The 17,502-nt window shown below is 37.6% G+C and overlaps 1 protein-coding gene and 1 pseudogene across 19 annotated transcripts in view; both read right to left on the bottom strand.

Annotated features, from left to right (window-relative positions):
• EML5 (EMAP like 5) overlaps positions 1-17,502 on the bottom strand; it is a 189,317-nt gene that overhangs the window by 141,926 nt on the left and 29,889 nt on the right. For 18 of the 19 annotated variants that reach the window (XR_012516114.1, XM_039468793.2, XM_039468792.2 and 15 more), the window contains exon 2: positions 5,556-5,715. Coding sequence is in view for 17 of the 19 variants with exons in the window: in XM_039468793.2 (XP_039324727.1) it covers positions 5,556-5,715 (160 nt within the window). In the remaining 2 variants the exon portion in view is untranslated. Of the gene's footprint in view, positions 1-2,937; positions 3,012-4,265; positions 5,533-5,555; positions 5,716-17,502 lie in introns of those variants that run through there. The other variant, XM_074392845.1, reaches the window with a different exon arrangement.
• LOC141583488 (histone H2A.Z pseudogene) lies at positions 13,369-16,757 on the bottom strand (annotated as a pseudogene).

Here is a 17,502-nt window from a genome sequence, read left to right as displayed (position 1 = left end):
TCATTAATATTATTGCTATGAGTTTACTATAACCATAATTAAAATGGGGACAAATAAAAGTACCTCACAGGTGTTACTATGAAAATTAACATACATACTAAAGGAGTTAAGAGTGCCTGGTATATGACTGATGTTACATAAATGCTTGCTTCATCTTATTACTACTATTAGTTTACCATAACCATAATTAGCTTTAAGAACCTATGCCCTCCAACTCTCCAAATGAAAAATGCCATCTGTTACCCAGTTACAGTTTCAGCAAAGAAAGTTTCTACTACTTAAACTCCAAAATTAGTAGAATGAATAATTTATATAAGAAGACAAAGAATACAGTTTGTTATGACTCTCCATCTAATCAAGCTAGCAGAAAGCTCAGAGAACAAGAGGAGATGATCTGTACCTCCTTAGAGTATTTACTATTTGGGAACCAAAGAGCACCAGCAAAAACCTAGCTAGAACAAAGATTATCTACCTCTTGCTATCAGTATACTGTGTAGAGGTTAAAGTTTCACAGGACAAGTATATAAGTGAGGAATAGCCAGAGGGGTACTGTTGCCATTTTTCCTGATGTCTCTTCTGTCTAGCATAGCACATAAAATACATACAGCAAAACACAATTGGCCAAAAACTTTAAAATTCCGCGTATCCAAATAGAGCCTCAAGACATCTAGTTCTATACAGGCAGTAACAAACTAGATTTGACAGCGCTTCCTCCATAGCCTTGATAAACATATTATGGCCCAAACCAACATCCCTACGCAGCGACAGGATGAGGTAGAAACAACAAAGCAAATACTACCTCCTCTTCTAGCTTTCTATCATTTTTTTACTTTATCAATTTTTTTTCTTTTAACCCAGACTAAGGAGGTGAGAAAGATTAAAGGAAGTCTGAAGCAAAAGTAATGCTTAATCTGTATCTTGGAGGACAGAGTCAGAGACAGTCTGTAGAACAGAAGCAAATTTCAGAACAAAGGACCTCAAGATTAGAGAGATCCTGGTGTCAAGAGAGTGCCAGTAATTCAGCGCAGGGGAGGGAAGGAGTGCCAATTGGAAAGTGGCAAAAGACAAGGCTGGATAGGTAGGGCAGAAGCCAAGAGAAAGAGGTTTTTTTGGTTTTGTTTAGTTTTTTGTTTTGATAGAATAAAGAGAGAATAGAATTCAGTTTTAAATATATAAAATGGAATATCTACAGGACATTCAAGGGTGATCTTTAGAGTTGAGAAGAGAAGCCAGAGCCATTGTTAGCTTATATGGAAGTTAAAGTCATGGGCCTAGATACTCACCGAGAGAATGTAAGTAAAGTGAAAAGGAAAGAAGGCTACAGACTCCTGAAGAACACTGGTATTTAAGAAGCAGATAAGGAAAGAGTCCTTTAAAGAAGTAATAGTAATCAGAGAGAAAGAAAACCAGATAAAGAAGCCTCTATCCATCTTCCCAAATTCCTCCCTGATCCTATTCCCAGACAAAATCTTGTGTCCATTAACTGAATTGGAAGTACTCATTAAAAATTCTAGCATACCAAATATTTAAATAAAAATTTCCAGTACACATTAGAAGCATCCCATGAGTTTCTGCAATTGTGAAACAAAGTCAAATAAAGGTTGATTAAACTGAAAAGATTCTAGTATAGGGGCCAGTGTGATCTCAGTGTTCATTATGTAAGAACTAACCATTATAATGTTAAATGTAATATCTCAATTTTTTTAGAAGATACAGGATCTGGCAGAGCAACAGAAGAGGACAAAATTCAAGAATAATAAAAAGGCACTTGAGATGTCTAGATATCAAGAGATTACTAAAAGGCCCTTGGAAAAACCAGTGAACCTTCCTCCTTCAATATTTTTGCAGCATTGACCCTCTTTATAATCAAGTGCCAAAAGTCAAGGGAAAACTGATGCATTTTATTTTGTATCAGCATATAATTGATAAAATTAGGCTTAAAAAGCTTTATTTTAGTTCATACTACAAATTAGCAGAATTGTAGCTGTAACTTAGATTGTTAATTATGAGACATATGTTTTTATAGATTATGGTTACACTTTCAAGGTAAAGTATCAATTAAATTTCCCATATGCCTATCCCCTCTCCCATTTACTATAAAATTTTAGTTCCTGTTTGACGTAGATTTACATAAATAGCCTTTTGGGGCCCTAATTATCTTCAGTAAGGCAGACTGCCACTTTGGCATAGATATTCAATTCATTAGAAGAAAGCCTCTGGTGGCCGGGCATGGTGGCTCACACCTGTAATCCCAGCACTTGGAGAGGCTAAGGTGGGTGGATCACCTGAGGTCAAGAGTTCAAGACCAGCCTGGCCAACATGGTGAAACTCCATCTCTACTAAAAATAGAAAAATTAGCCAGGCGTGGTGGTGGGCACCTGTAATCCCAGGTACTTGGGAAGCTGAGAAAGAAGAATCACTTGAACCCAGGAGGCAGAGGTTGCAATAAGTGAAGATCACACCACTGCATTCCTGCCTGGGCAACAAAGTGAGACTTTACCTCAAAAAAAAAAAAAAAAAAGGAAGAAGAAGAAAGAAGAAGAAGAAGAAGAAGAAGAAAGCTTCTGGAAAAAGAACAGCATTTCCACCAACTAGGAAGCTTATTCATTGTATAAACCTTAAATAATCGCTTGGAGTGTATAATCTAGTAGAAAAAGCAATATTTATACATTATTTTCTATTTGGTATCTCATAAACAGTTTATAGATAAACGCAAATAATTATGTTCTCTCAAATATATTTTTCAAGTTAAAGAAGTTTTTCATTAACAAATTTCATACTCTTAATCTTCAGTTGGTAGCAGTTCCTTATATTTTAGCTTTAATTGTACTTAAAATTGATGAACTTTTGAAATAGAAATAACCACCTCTTAAGTTACACGTTTAGGAGGCAGAAGAGATTTGCTGTTAAAAAACATGAGTTTGGTGTATGACTGACCTGGGTTCCTGCTCTGGCTCCATTTACTAGCTGTGTAACCTGAAGTAAATTATTTAACCTCTCTGTTTCTTTATCTGTAAAATAGAGATAATAATAGCATCTATTCCATAGGGTTGTTGGGAGGATTCAATGAGATAATGCAGGCTTAGCATAATGTCTGGCACTCAGTATATGCTCAACTCCTTTAGCTATTATGTTTTTATGAACTCAAAATTTTAAGTAATATGTTCTCATGAGGATCTGTGATAATTAAATACATGTACCCAAGACTTTTCTTATAAGTTGCTCAAAATAAGTGAAACTAAACACTTTCAACTAGCAAAAGCTATGGGCATGATTACTCCTTATATATAAAAGAAATTTCGCAGCAAGCCAATATATTACACTTAGAAAGGGAAAATTTAAAGTTAAGAAAATATCTGTATTTAATATTATAGATGCTTATAATTAAAATGGCTTAAATTTGTAACACCTTAAATGTTAAATGATTTTTTACAAATTACTTTGTATGTTTGTTTTATAACATTTTATGCTCCTATAAAATAGGCAAATATTTCCTTTAAAAAAGAAAATGAAATTCTGACAGAACATTAAAAGACTTGAAAAATGATAGCAAAAACATGAATTAAGTCTCTGCAATTGCCAATCACTGCTATATAGTGATAAGCCTAGAAGCACATTTTTTTTTTCCCCCAAAGAAGAGACTCCAATTAAGTCTTTATAGATTCCATACCAGAAAGTCATCTCTTACTAATATGGACAGGTGGCAGGCAAATACTGGGGAGAAGAGGGTGGAGTCCCTGGCAAGGGCTCCACCCTCAAGCATAGACCCCTGGCCCTAAATGAGAACATGTATTCCTGTTTTCCTGCCCAAATGTTGCCTTTGCCAAAATCACCCTGACCCACCACACCCCCCACCTGTACCCCAAAAAACCCAAACTTCACTGGCAGAGGAGCAAAACAACACTACAGAGGGAGAGAAAAGAAGTATATGAACATCAAGAGGAGTTTGGCTGGGGATGGTCAGGGGAAGACTATTTTCCTATTCCACCCTCTTTCCAGTTCCCCATCCCACTGAGAGCCACTTCCGTTGCTCAATAAAATACTCCATATATCCCACCCTTCAATCTGTTTGTGTGACCTGGTTCTTCCTGGAGGCTAGACAAGAATTTGGGATGCACTTAAGCCGCCCATGGTTAGCAAAGCTAAAAGAGCACTGTGTGTAACATACACCCTCTGGGACTCCAGAGGTTGCGGATAATCCCTAGATGCTACCATGGGCAAGCCAGCAGCCAAAGGCACTGACCCCAGGTTCTGCAACTTCTTACCTGTGTGCTACCCAATCCACAAGGGGTTTGAGCTGGGCAGCCAAGTAAATGAGCCACACCTTGTTACAAGTCCTGTGAAAGGGTCAAGGAACTCTCTCATCTCATTACCAGAAAGTCATATTAACCTAGGCTACTCAAAGAAGCTATTCCTCAGAGTAATATATAAAAACATCTACTGGCTATCATGTTTAAGGGGATAGAACACACCGTAATTTGTTTCTGTAAAATTGAGATCTATAAAACTAATTTTATAAATTAAAAAGCAGATAATACTGTTCTAAAATTTAAAATGATTTTAAAGTCTAATTTTAACATAAAACTTTTAAAGATTATAATGAACATACCTGTAAGATCCAACTTTTTACTGGTAACTTTAAAAGCATTTTTAGGTATAACAATTTCCATAAAAGGACCACCAAAAAAAGCCCTTGGCTTATTTAACTTTTTAAAATCATTGACTAGAAGTAGATAATTTAGAAACTGATTAGTCAGTTGAGTGATAATTATATCCTTAAGTTGTGAACTTTGATTTCGTATAAAAAATAACTCATAGGAATTGTTCCATTATATTCAATAAAAATATAATTTTAACAGACCTTTAAGGTAACTGGAAATTGAAATATAGGCTGGGTGCAGTGGCTCATGCCTGTAATTCCAGCACTTTGGGAGGTCAACAACACTGGAAGATAGCTTGAGGCGAGAAGTTTGAGACCAGCCTGGGCAACACAGATTCCACCTCTATCCAAAAAAAAAAAAAAAAACAGCCAGGCATAATGGTATGTGCCTGTATTCCTAGCTGCTCAGGAGGCTGAGGCAAGATGACTGCCTGAACCCAAGAGTTTGAGGCTGCAGTGAGCTATGATCATGTCACTGCACTCCAGCCCGGGCAGCAGAGTGAGGCCCTCTCTCTAAAAACTAAAAAATTATAATAAAATGTATACAGCTTTCTAAGAAACTTAACTTCCCTAAGATATCATCCATCTGTCCTATCAAAATACCCTAGCTTGAAAGAGTTATATAGAAACATTTCTATAATAGCCAGGTAATATTCCACTATATCAAAATCTCTTTGGCTTTCAAGGTAGTAATCAATTCAATTGAGAAAGTTCTTCATATGATTAAATAAAAACCCCACTGTTATGTATCAACCACTCCCCCCACCTACCCACCTCCACCTTTGGACACTTTTCATCAAATGCTGTTCAATTTAATATTTACAGATTTATAATCATTTGCTATAACATACTTTAACATATAATTTAGAAAAAAATGAAAAAAACTGTCACATACCTGTCCATCTAAGTCAAACGCCAAGCAAGCTATACCATGTGTATGAACATCCTTTAAAACTGATATGGTCTGCACAGTGTATGAATCCCAAATACAAATATAAGGCTCTTTCCCAACTTGTCCTGTTGCTACCAACACTCGTTCAGGGTGCAATGCAAGGCTGTAAAATAAGGAAATAAATAAGTATTATTAAAAATTGCTTATACAGATTTTCTAGTATTTGGTAGATGTAATACATATATACCAGTATAAACATTAGACTTTATCCATTTTAGACAATTTGGATTTATTTTTATTATTTTCGTTGAGACAAAGTCTCGTTCTGTCAGCTAGGCTGGAGTGCAGTGGTGTGACCTTAGTGCACTGCAATCTCCATCCCACCAGGTTCAAGCAATTCTTGTGTCTCAGCCTCCCAAGTAGCTAGGATTATCAGCACCTGCCATCACACCTGGTTAATTTTTGTATTTTTAGTAGAGATGGGGTTTCTTCATGTTGACCAGGCGAACTCCTGACCTCAAGTTATCCGCTCACTTCAGCCTCTGAAAGTGCTGGGATTACAGCTGTGAGCCACCATGGCTGGCTGATAATTTGGATTTAAAATAATTTCTATATCCACACTAACAGTTACTACTTCATAGACTATCTTATAAACAGCTAATGATAAGCTAATTATACCCTTCATAATCCATGTAATATATTGTATGTAGACTTCTCAAGAAAAGAACTCCAACAAGATGTCGACTAGATCACAGCAACAAATCAGTAGCCTTTTCCTCATTTAGTATTCACCTGTTTTCAAGACCCCTTTCCCATTTAACTATACCTTTTATTGGATAAAGTCAGACCAAAATCTTAATGTCTAAACATGGCATTTAACAGCACCTCCTACTATAATGCTAATTCTTAAATTATAAATCCCATTTTAAGAAACAGAAAGGTCACCTATAATTCATAGAAAATAATCTATGAGTCTCTTAAAACAAGACAAAAACCTAACAGTTGGTAATAGTTTAGGTACATTAGCAGAAGGCAGGGAATAATATAAATTTGTTTAATAATTTTTTCTGTATGTTGATATAGAATATCAGATTTGCCTTTGAGATGAAAAAGAAAATCACTCCTGGCATCAGGGTGGAGAATCAACTAAAAGGAGAAAAGTAGGAGAATATTAAAACAGAATCAAGGCTGGGTGTAGTGGCTCATGCCTATAACACCTGTGCTTTGAGAGGCCAGGAGTTGAAGACCAGCCTGGGAGACACAGCAAGCCCTTGTCTGTACACAAAAAAAAATGTTTTTAATTAGCCAGGCAGGTAGCACGCCCCTCTATTCCCAGCTACTTGGGAGGCGGAGGTAGGAAGATTGCTTGAACCCAGGAGTTCAAGGCTGCAATGAGCTATGTCTGCACCACTGCATTCCAGCCTGGGCTTCTGAGCCAGATCCTGTCTCTAAAGTAAACAAAGACAAAATTAACAGACTGGATGCAGGCGACAAGGGGAAGATAGGGGTCTGAGATGACTCTTGGTTTCTGGCTTAGACATTTGAATGGTTTGGGGTGGTAATCATCAAGTCAGGGAATACTAAAGGAGTAATCAATGGGAGAGAATATGTGTGGGAATATCAGGTTGGTTCAACATATGAAATCAAGAAATACGGCATATTAACAGAATAAAGAACAAAAAACTCCCATATATGTTTATCTCAATAGACACAGAAAAATTACTGGACAAAATCCAATCCCTTCATGATAAAAACATATAACAAACTAGAAACTGAAGGAAACTTCCTCAAACCAACAAAGGACCTCTACATAAACCCACAGCTAATAACATATTTAATGATGAAAACCTGAAAGCTCTCCCACTAAGTAAAGGGGAAAACAAGGATATCAGTTATTGCCATTCATGTAACTTGGTCATAGACATTTTAGCCAAAAAAAAAAAAAAAAAAAAAAAAAAAAATAGCCCAGGAAAAGGAACAAAAACTAAAAGTAAAGATCTCTACTGGCAGATGACATGATCATCTATACAAAAAATCCTAAGGAATCCACAAAGAAACAACCAAAAAATGAAGAGCTACTATGAGTTCAGCAAGGTTGTAGGATATAAGATCAACATAAAAAATCTATCGCATTTCTATACACTAGCAAAGAACAATCAAAAAATTAAAGAATATAATCCCACTTACTTAAAGAATATAATTATTCTTATTCTTAAAGAATATAATCCCATCAACAGGAGTAAAACATTTAGGAATAAATTAAAGTACAAAATTTGTACACTGAAAACTACAAAACCCCACTGCGGGACATTTAAAAATATCTAAATAAATGGAAAGACATCTCATGTTCTAGAATTAGATGAATGTAATATTTATAAGATGGTAATATTTCTCAAATTGATCTATAGAGTCAACACAGTCCTTGTCAAAATACTAGTGGTCTTTCTTGAAGAACTGACAAGCTGATTCTAAAATTCAGAAAGACTCAGAGTAGCCAGAACTATCCTGAAAAACAAGAACAAAGTTGGAAGAATCACACTTTCCAATTTCAAAACTTAAAAACTTACTACAAAACTATAGTAATCAAGACAGTGTGGTACTGGCATAAGAATATGCAGATCAATGAAACAGGATCGAAAGTCCAGAAGTAAACCCATACATTTGTGGTCAACTGATTTTAACAAGGGTGGTGCCAAGACAATTCAATGGGGGAGAAAATGGTCATTTCAACAAATGGTATTGGAACACCTGAATATCGATCCACATACAAAAGAATAAATTTGGACCCATACCTCAAACCATATACAAATGTCAACTCAACATGGATCAGAGGCTAAAATAATTGTTAAAACTCTTGGAAGAAAACATAGGTATAAATCTTACTGATCTTAGATGAAGCAGTGGTTTCTCGGCTATGACACCAAAGCATTAGTGACGAAAAAAAGCAAATAAAATGGACTTAATCAAAATTAAAAACGTTTATGCTTTAAATTAAAAACGTTTATGCTTGATGGTTATCAAGATTATAGTAATGCAACCCAGAATAGGAGAAAATATTTGCAGAGCACATATCTGATAAGGGACTTGTATTAAGAAAATATAAAGAATTCCTACAAATCAACAAAACTACAAATAATTGTTTTTTAAATAAAGGATTTTAACAGACATTTCCCCAAGGAAGATATATAACAGGCACATAAAAAGATAGTCAATGACCGGGGTGGTGGCTAAAGCCTGTAATCCCAGCACTTTGGGAGGCCAAGGTGGGCGGATCACGAGATCAGGAGATCAAAACCACCCTGGCGAACACGGTGAAACTGTCTCTATTAAAAATACAAAAAAATTAGCCAGGCGTGGTGGCACACACCTGTAATCTCAGCTACTCAGGAGGCTGAGACAGGACAATCACTTGAACTCGGGAGGCAGAGGTTGCAGTGAGCCAAGATTGCGTCACTGCACTCCAGCCTAGGCAACAGGGCGAGACTTCATCTCAAAAAAAAAAAAAAAAAAAAAAAAAATTCATTTTTTCCTCTCTCTCTCTCTCTCTCTCTCTCTCTCTCTCTCTCTCTCTCTCTCTCTCCCCCCCCCCCTTCCTTTTCTTGTTTTCTTCCTTTCTCTCCTTTCTATTTATTTATTTGAGACAGGGTCTCACTCTGTCACCCTGCTAGAGTACAGTAACACAATCACCACTCACTGCAGCCTCGACCTCCTATACTCAAGCCTCATCCTCCTGCTTTAGCTTCTCAAGTAGCTGAGACTACAGATGGATGCCACCACACCTGGCTAATTTTTTTTGTAGAGATGGGGTCTCCCTATGTTACCTAGACTGATCTGAAACTATTAGGCTTAAGAGATCTTCCCACCTCAGGCTCTCAAAATGCTGGGATTACAGGCATGAGCCACTACTCCCAGTCCACTTCTATAGATGGAGTTTTGCTCTTGTTGCCCAGGCTGGAGTGCAACGGCACAATCCTGGCTCACTGCAACCTCTGCCTCCTAGGTTCAAGCAATTAGCCTGTCTCAGCCTCCCAAGTAGCTGGGATTACAGGCATGCACCACCACTTCCAGCTAATTTTTTTCTATTTACAGTAAAGACAAGGTTTCGCCATGTTGACCAGACTGGTGTCAAACTCCTGACCTAAGATGATCCACTACCTTGGCCTCCCAAAATGCTGGGATTAGAGGCATGAGCCACAGCGCCTAATCTACTTCCATACTTTAAAAGCAGAAAATATGAAGTATTGACAAAGATATGGAAAAACTGTAATCCTTTAAACACTGCTGTGGGATTATAAAATGATCCAACCTCTTTGGAAAACCATTTGGTAGCTATTCAAAAAGCTTAAAAAAAGTTACTGTATGATCCAGCAATTCTATTTCTAGATGTATTCCCAAAAGGAGTGAAAACATATGTTCACACAAAACTTGTACACAAATGTTCACAAGCAGTATTCTTCATAATGGCCAAAAAGTAGAAACAATTCAAATGTCTGACTGAATCATAAATAAAATGTGGTATCCACACAATAAAAATGACAAAAGGAATAAAGCATTGATACATGCTACAACATGGATAAACCCTGAAAACATTATGCTAAGTGAAAGAAAACAGACATATAAGGGCCACATGTTGTATAAATCCATTATGAAATGTCCAGAATACACAAATCCATAAAGAAAGCAGATTAGTGATTGCCAGGGACTAGAAGGAGAGGAGAATGGATAAGGACTGCTAATTTTTTAGGGGTGATAAATATTCTGAAATTAGATAGAAGTGATGGTTGCAGAACTTTGTGACTACGATTTTTAGTATTGTGCACTTAAGGTGTAAATTTTATACTATATAAATCATATCTCAGTTTTTAAAAAGTGAAAAAAATACTGACATTATAGTCTGTATATATATTTTTTGTTTTCCCAAATTTTTGTTTTATTCTACCTTAAGTTCTGGGGCACATGTGCAGATCACGCAGGACTGTTGCATAGGTACATACATGCCATGGTGGTTTGCTGTCTCCATCCCCCTGTCACCTACATCGGGCATTTCTCCCAGTGTTATCCCTCCCCAACCTCAGCACCCGACATTGTCCCTCCCCAAGCTCCCCACCCCCCAATATACCCTAGTATGTGATGTTCCCCTCCCTGTGCCCATGTGTTCACACTGTTCAACACTCACCTATGAGTTTCTCGAGAATATGCAGTGTTTGGATTTCTGTTTTTGTGTCAGTTTGCTGAGAATGATGGTTTCCAGATTCATCCATGTCCCTATAAAGGACACGAACTCATAGTTTTTTATGGCTGCCTAGTATTCCATGGTGTATATGTGCCACATTTTCCTTGTCCAGTCTATCACTGATGGGCATTTGGGTTGGTTCCAGGTCTTTGCTATTGTATACAGTCCTGCAATGAACACACATGTGCATGTGTCTTTATAACAGAAAGATTTATAATCCTTTGGATATATACCCAGCAATGGGATTGCTGGGTCAAATGGAATTTCTATTTCTAGGTCCTTGAGAAATCGCCACACTGTCTTTCATAATGGCTGAACTAATTTATACTCCCACCAACAGTGTAAAAGTGTTTCTATTTCTCCACATCCTCTCCAGCATCTGTTGTCTCCAGATTTTTTAACGATCGCCATTCTAACTGGCGTGAGATGGTATCTCAGTGTGGTTTTGATTTGCACTCCTCTAATGACCAGTGATGAGCATTTTTCATATGTTTTTTTGGCCTCATATATGTCTTCTTTGAAAAGTGTCTGTTCATGCCCTTTGCCCACTTTTGAATGGGTTGGTTTGCTTCTTGTAAATCTGTTTTTGTTCTTTGTAGATTCTAGATATTAGCCCTTTGTCATATGGGTAGATTGCAAAAATTTTTCCCATGCTGTTCGTTGCCAGTTCACTCTAATGATTGTTTCTTTTGCTGCACAGAAGCTCTGGAGTTTAATTAGATCCCATTTGTCTATTTTGGCTTTTGTTGCCAATGCTTTTGGTGTTTTAGTCATGGAGTCCTTGCCTATGCTTATGTCCTGAATGGTTTTGCCTAGGTTTTCTTCTAGGGTTTTTATGGTGTTAGGTCATATGTTTAAGTCTTTAATCCATCTGGAGTTAATTTTAGTGTAAGGTATCAGGAAGGGGTCCAGTTTCTGTTTTCTGAACATGGCTAGCTAGTTATCCCAACACCATTTGTTAAACAGAGAATCCTTTCCCCATTGCTTGTTTTTGTGAGGTTTGTCAAAGATCAGATGGTTATAGATGTGTGGTATTGCCTCCAAGGCCTCTGTTCTGTTCCATTGGTCTATATCTCTGTTTTGGTACCAGTACCATGCTCTTTTGATTACTGTAGCCTTGCAGCATAGTTTGAAATGAAGTAGTGTGATGCCTCCAGCTTTGCTCTTTTTGCTTAGGATTGTCTTGGCTACGCGGGCTCTCTTTTGGTTCCATATGAAGTTTAAGGTGGTTTTTTCCAGTTCTTTGAAGGTCATTGGTAGCTTGATGGGGATAGCATTGAATCTATAAATTACTTTGGGCAATATAGCCATTTTCACAATATTGATTCTTCCTAACATGAGCATGGAATGTTCTTCCATCTGTTTGTATCCTCTCTTATTTCCTTGAGCAGTGGATAATAGTTCTCCTTGAAGAGGTCCTTTACATTCTTTGTTAGCTGTATTCCTAGGTATTTTATTCTCTTTGTAGCAATTGTGAATGGGAATTCACTCTTGATTTGGTTCTCTTTTAGTGTGTTATTGGTATATAGGAATGCTTGTGATTTCTGTACATTAATTTTGTATCCTGAGACTTTGCTGAAGTTGCTTATCAGTTTCAGAAGATTTGGGGCTGAGACAATGAGGTCTTCTAAATACACAATCATGTCGTCTGCAAATAGAGACAATTTGATTTCCTCCTTTCCTAACTGAATACCCTTTCTTTCTTTTTCTTGCCTGATTGCTCTGGCTAGAACTTCCAAAACTATATTGAATAGGAGTGGTGAGACAGGGCATCCTTGTCTAGTGCCTGATTTCAAAGGAAATGCTTCCAGTTTTTGCCCATTCAGAATTATACTGGCTGTTGGTTTGTTGTAAATAGCTTTTAGTATTGACCTGGTATCCTGCAGCCATGATAAATTCACTGAGTTTTAGGAGTTGGGTTTTTTGTGTGAGTTTTTAAAAAATAAATTATTTGGAATTTTCTACATAGGCAATCGTATTGTCTAAGAATAGAGATGATTTATTTATTTCTTTTCTTTCTATAAACCTTTTCTTTTTATTTCCTGTCTGACTGCACTGGTTTGAACTTCTAGCAGGATGTTTATTTTTAATTTTTAATTTGCTTATTATACTTTAAGTTCTGGGATACACGTGAAGAACATGCAGGTTTGTTGCACAGGCGTACATGTGCCATGGTAGTTTTCTGTACTAATCAACCCAACATCTACATTAGGTATTTCTCCTAATGCTATCCCTCCCCTTGTTCCTCACCCCCCAGTAGGCCCCTGTGTGTGATGCTCCTCTCCCTGTACCCGTATCTTCTGATTTTTCAACTCCCACTTATGAGTGAGAACATGCGGTGTTTGGTTTTCTGTTCCTGTGTTAGTCTGCTGAGAATGACGGTTTCCAGCTTCGTCCATGTCCCTGCAAAGGACATGTACTCGCATTCTTTTTTATGGCTACATACTATTCCATGGTGTATATGTGCCACATTTTCTTTATCCAGTCTAACACTGATGGGCATTTGGGTTGGTTCCAAGTCCTTGTCATTGTGAATAGTGCTGCAATAAACATATGTGTGCATGTGTCTTTATAGTAGAATGATTTCTAGTGTTTCTTTTTTTTTTTAGTTTGGGATATGACCTTTATTGAGCTTATCCACCAGAGTGGAAATAATGTCTGTACAAAACCAAATGTTTGTTACTATAACTTCTGCATCACAATTAAAATCCAAACAGTTTTTTAAAAACAGTCAACTCAATCAAAACCCACTACTTCAGAATCAATAGCTTCTTTGAAGCCACAGTAACACTTAAATATGGTTAAGACTCGAACACAGAAATTTGGTTGGTTGGAAAGCTAATTAAACTTCCAACTTGCTCAAATAGAATTACAAAAAGGCAAAATTGTGTTTTTCACAGAGATACGGTCCACTGGAATCACCAACACTGGACAGCTGTTAAGAATATTTAGAGTCCTGAGATAACAAGGAACCCAGGCATCCTTTAGACAGTCTTCTGTTGTCCTTTCTTCCCAATCAGAGATTTGTGGATATGCGGAATGACACCACCACTGGCAATTGTAGCCTTGATGAGAGAATCCAACTCTTCATCTCCACGAATAGCAAGTTGCAAGTGACGAGGGGTAATACCCTTTACCTTTAAGTCTTTTGATGCATTTCCTGCCAGTTCCAGTACCTCTGCGGTGAGGTACTCCAGGATGGCTGCGCTGTACACAGCGGCAGTCGCGCCCACACGTCCATGACTGGTCGTCCTAGATTTCAGGTGTCGATAAATACGGCCCACTGGGAACTGCAAGCCGGCTCTCTGCGAGCGGGAAACCGCCTTTGTCTTGGCCTTTCAGGAGTCCTTCCCAGCCTTACTGCCAGCCATTTAGAATTCTGCTGAAGCTCAAGCAAGCAAGGCAGAGAAAGAGCTAATCAGACCCACGGTGAGATCCCACCACCTACTCCTCCTCCATCGCACCGCGATTCAAACTGCCGATTTCTGTTTCTAAAATTGCATTTTAGGTTTTGGGGTACATGTGAAGAACATGTAAGATTGTTGCATAGGTACATACATGTCCCTACAAAGAACACGAACTCATCATTTCTTATGGTGGCACAGTATTCCATGGTGTATATGTGCCACATTTTCCCTGTCCAGTCTATCATCGATGGGCATTTGGGATGGTTCCAAGTCTTTGCTATTGTAAACAGTGCTGCAATGAACATTCATGTGCATGTGTCCTTATTATAGAACAATTTATAATCCTTTGAATATATACCCAGTAATGGGATTGCTGGGTCAAATGGAATTTCTGTTTCTAGGTCCTTGAGGAATTGCTTTTTTGTTTGTTTGACAGTGTCTCGCTCTGTCACCCAGGCTGGAGTGCAGTGGTGCAATCACAGCTCACTGTAACCTCCACCTTCCGGGTTAAAGTGATTCTCCTGCCTCAGCCTCCTGAGCAGCTGAGATTACAGGTGAGCACCACTACACCCAGCTAATTTTTGTATTTTTAGTAGAGATGGGGTTTTACCATGTTGGTCAGACTGGTCGTGAACTCCTGACCTCGTGATCCACCCACCCTGGCCTCCCAAAATGCTGGGATTATAGGCATAAGCCACTGCACCCAGCTTATAGTAGAATGATTTCTAATCTTTTGGGTATATATCCAGTAATGGGATTGCTGGGGCAAATGGTATTTCTAGGTCTAGAACCTCGAGGAATCACCACACTGTCTTCCACAATGGTTGAACTAATTTACACTCCCACCAACAGTGTAAAAGTGTTCCTATTTCTTCACATTTTCTCCAGCATCTGTTCTTACCTGACTTTTTAATGATCGCCATTCTAACTGGCATGAGATGTTATCTCATTTGGTTTTGATTTACATTTCTCTTATGATCAGTGATGAGCTTTTTTTTCATATGTTTGTTGGCCACATAAATGTCTTCTTTTGAAAAGTGTCTATTCATATTCTTCACCCACCTTTTGATGGGATTGTTTTTTTTCTTGTAAATTTGTTTAATTTCCTTGTAGATTCTGGATAGTAGCCCTTTGTCAGATGGATAGATTGCAATTTTTTCTCCTATTCTGTAGGTTGCCGGTTCATTCTGATGATAGTTTCTAAATATATATGCAACCAATACAGGAGCACCCAGATTAATAAAGCAAGTTCTGAGAGACTTACAAAGAGATTTAGACTCCAACGCATAATAGTGGGAGACTTTAACACCCCACTGTCAATATTAGACAGATCAATGAGACAGAAAAATAATAATAATACTCAGGACTTGAACTCAGCTCTGGACAAAGTGGATCTAACAGGTATCTACAGAACTCTCCACCCCAAATCAACAGAATATACATTCTTCTCAGCACCACACAGCACTTATTCTAAAATTGACCACATAATTGGAAGTAAAACACTCCTCAGCAAATGTAAAAAAACAGAAATCATAACAAACAGTTTCTCAGACCACTGCAATAAAATTAGAACTCAGGATTAAGAAACTGACTCAAAACCACACAACTACACAAAAGCTGAACAACCTGCTCATGAGTACCGGATATTACAAAATTAAGACAGAAATAAATAAGTTCCTTGAAACCAATGAGAACAAAGACACAACATACCAGAATCTCTGGGACACAACTAAAGCAGTGTTTAGAGGGAAATTTACAGCACTAACTGCCCACAGGAGAAAGCAGGAAAGATCTAAAATTGACACCCTAATATTACAATTAAAAGAACTAGAGAAGCAAGAGCAAACAAATTCAAAAGCCTGCAGAAGACACGAAATGACTAAGATCAGAGCAGAACTGAAGGAGATAGAGCCACGAAAAACCCTTAAAAAAACATTCAATGAATCCAGCATCTGGTTTATTGAAAGGATTAACAAAATAGATAGACCGCTATCCAGACTAATAAAGAAGAAAAGACAGAAGAATCAATTAGACACAATAAAAAATGATAAAGAGGATATCGCCATGATCCCAAAGAAATACAAACTACCATCAGAGAATACTATAAATACCTCTATGCAAATAAACTAGAAAATCTAGAAGAAATGGATAAATTCCTAGACACATACACCTGCCCAAGACTAAACCAGAAAGAAGTCGAATCCCTAAATAGACCAATAACAAGTTCTAAAATTAAGGCAGTAATTAATAGCTTACCAACCAAATAAACATAGGACCTCACAGATTCACAGCTGAATTCTACCAGAGGTACAAAGAGGAGCTGGTACCATTCCATTTAAAACTGTTCCAAACAACAGAAAAAGAGGGACTTCCCCCTAACTCATTTTATAAGGCTGGCATCATCCTGATACCAAAACTTGGCAGAGACACAAAACAAAAAAAGAAAATTTCAGGCCAATATTACTGATGAACATCGATGTGAAAATCCTCAATAAAATAGCAGGATGTTCGTTTAGAAGTGACAGGAATTGAGACTCTTGTCTTTTTCTTGATTTTACAAGGAACACATTCAGTCTCTCACCATTAGGCATAAACTTAGATGTACGTTTTTTACACATGCTGTAATCCCAGCACTCTGGGAGGCCGAGACGGGTGGATCATGAGGTCAAGAGATCGAGACCATCCTGGTCAACATGGTGAAACCCCGTCTCTACTAAAAATACAAAAAATTAGCTGGGCATGGTGGTGCGTGCCTGTAATCCCAGCTACTCAGGAGGCTGAGGCAGGAGAATTGCTTGATCCCAGGAGGTGGAGGTTGCGGTGAGCCAAGATTGTGCCATTGCACTCCAGCTTGGGTAACAAGAGTGAAACTCTGTCTTCAAAAAAAACAAAAAAACAAAAGAAAGAAAAAAATATGAGTAGGTATTACATTCTGTCAAATGCTTTTCCTGTATCTACCGAGATAGTCATCTAGTTTTTCTTCTTTGGTCTAATAATACAGAGAATCACACTGATTTTCAAATATTGAACCAGCCTTGTATTCCTAGAATGAACCCTACCTGTTCATAACATATGATCCTACTGATAGATTTCATTTGCTTATTAGCTTATTTGTTGAGAATTTTTATATCATATTAATGAGGGACATTAGCCTATAGTTCTTCTTCAAATGTTTGTCTGGATTTTCTATTAGAGCGATTTCAGCCTCATAAACACAGTTGAGTAGTCCTTCCTCTTCTATTTTCTATAAGCAATTGTGTGGAATTGGAATCATTTCTTCTTGTGAGTTTGATATCTTTCAAAGGAATAG

This window comes from Saimiri boliviensis, chromosome 2, assembly GCF_048565385.1.
Source record: "Saimiri boliviensis isolate mSaiBol1 chromosome 2, mSaiBol1.pri, whole genome shotgun sequence".
In the NCBI taxonomy this organism is placed as follows: Eukaryota; Metazoa; Chordata; class Mammalia; order Primates; family Cebidae; genus Saimiri; species Saimiri boliviensis.
This window is presented reverse-complemented; position numbering and strand designations above follow the sequence as displayed.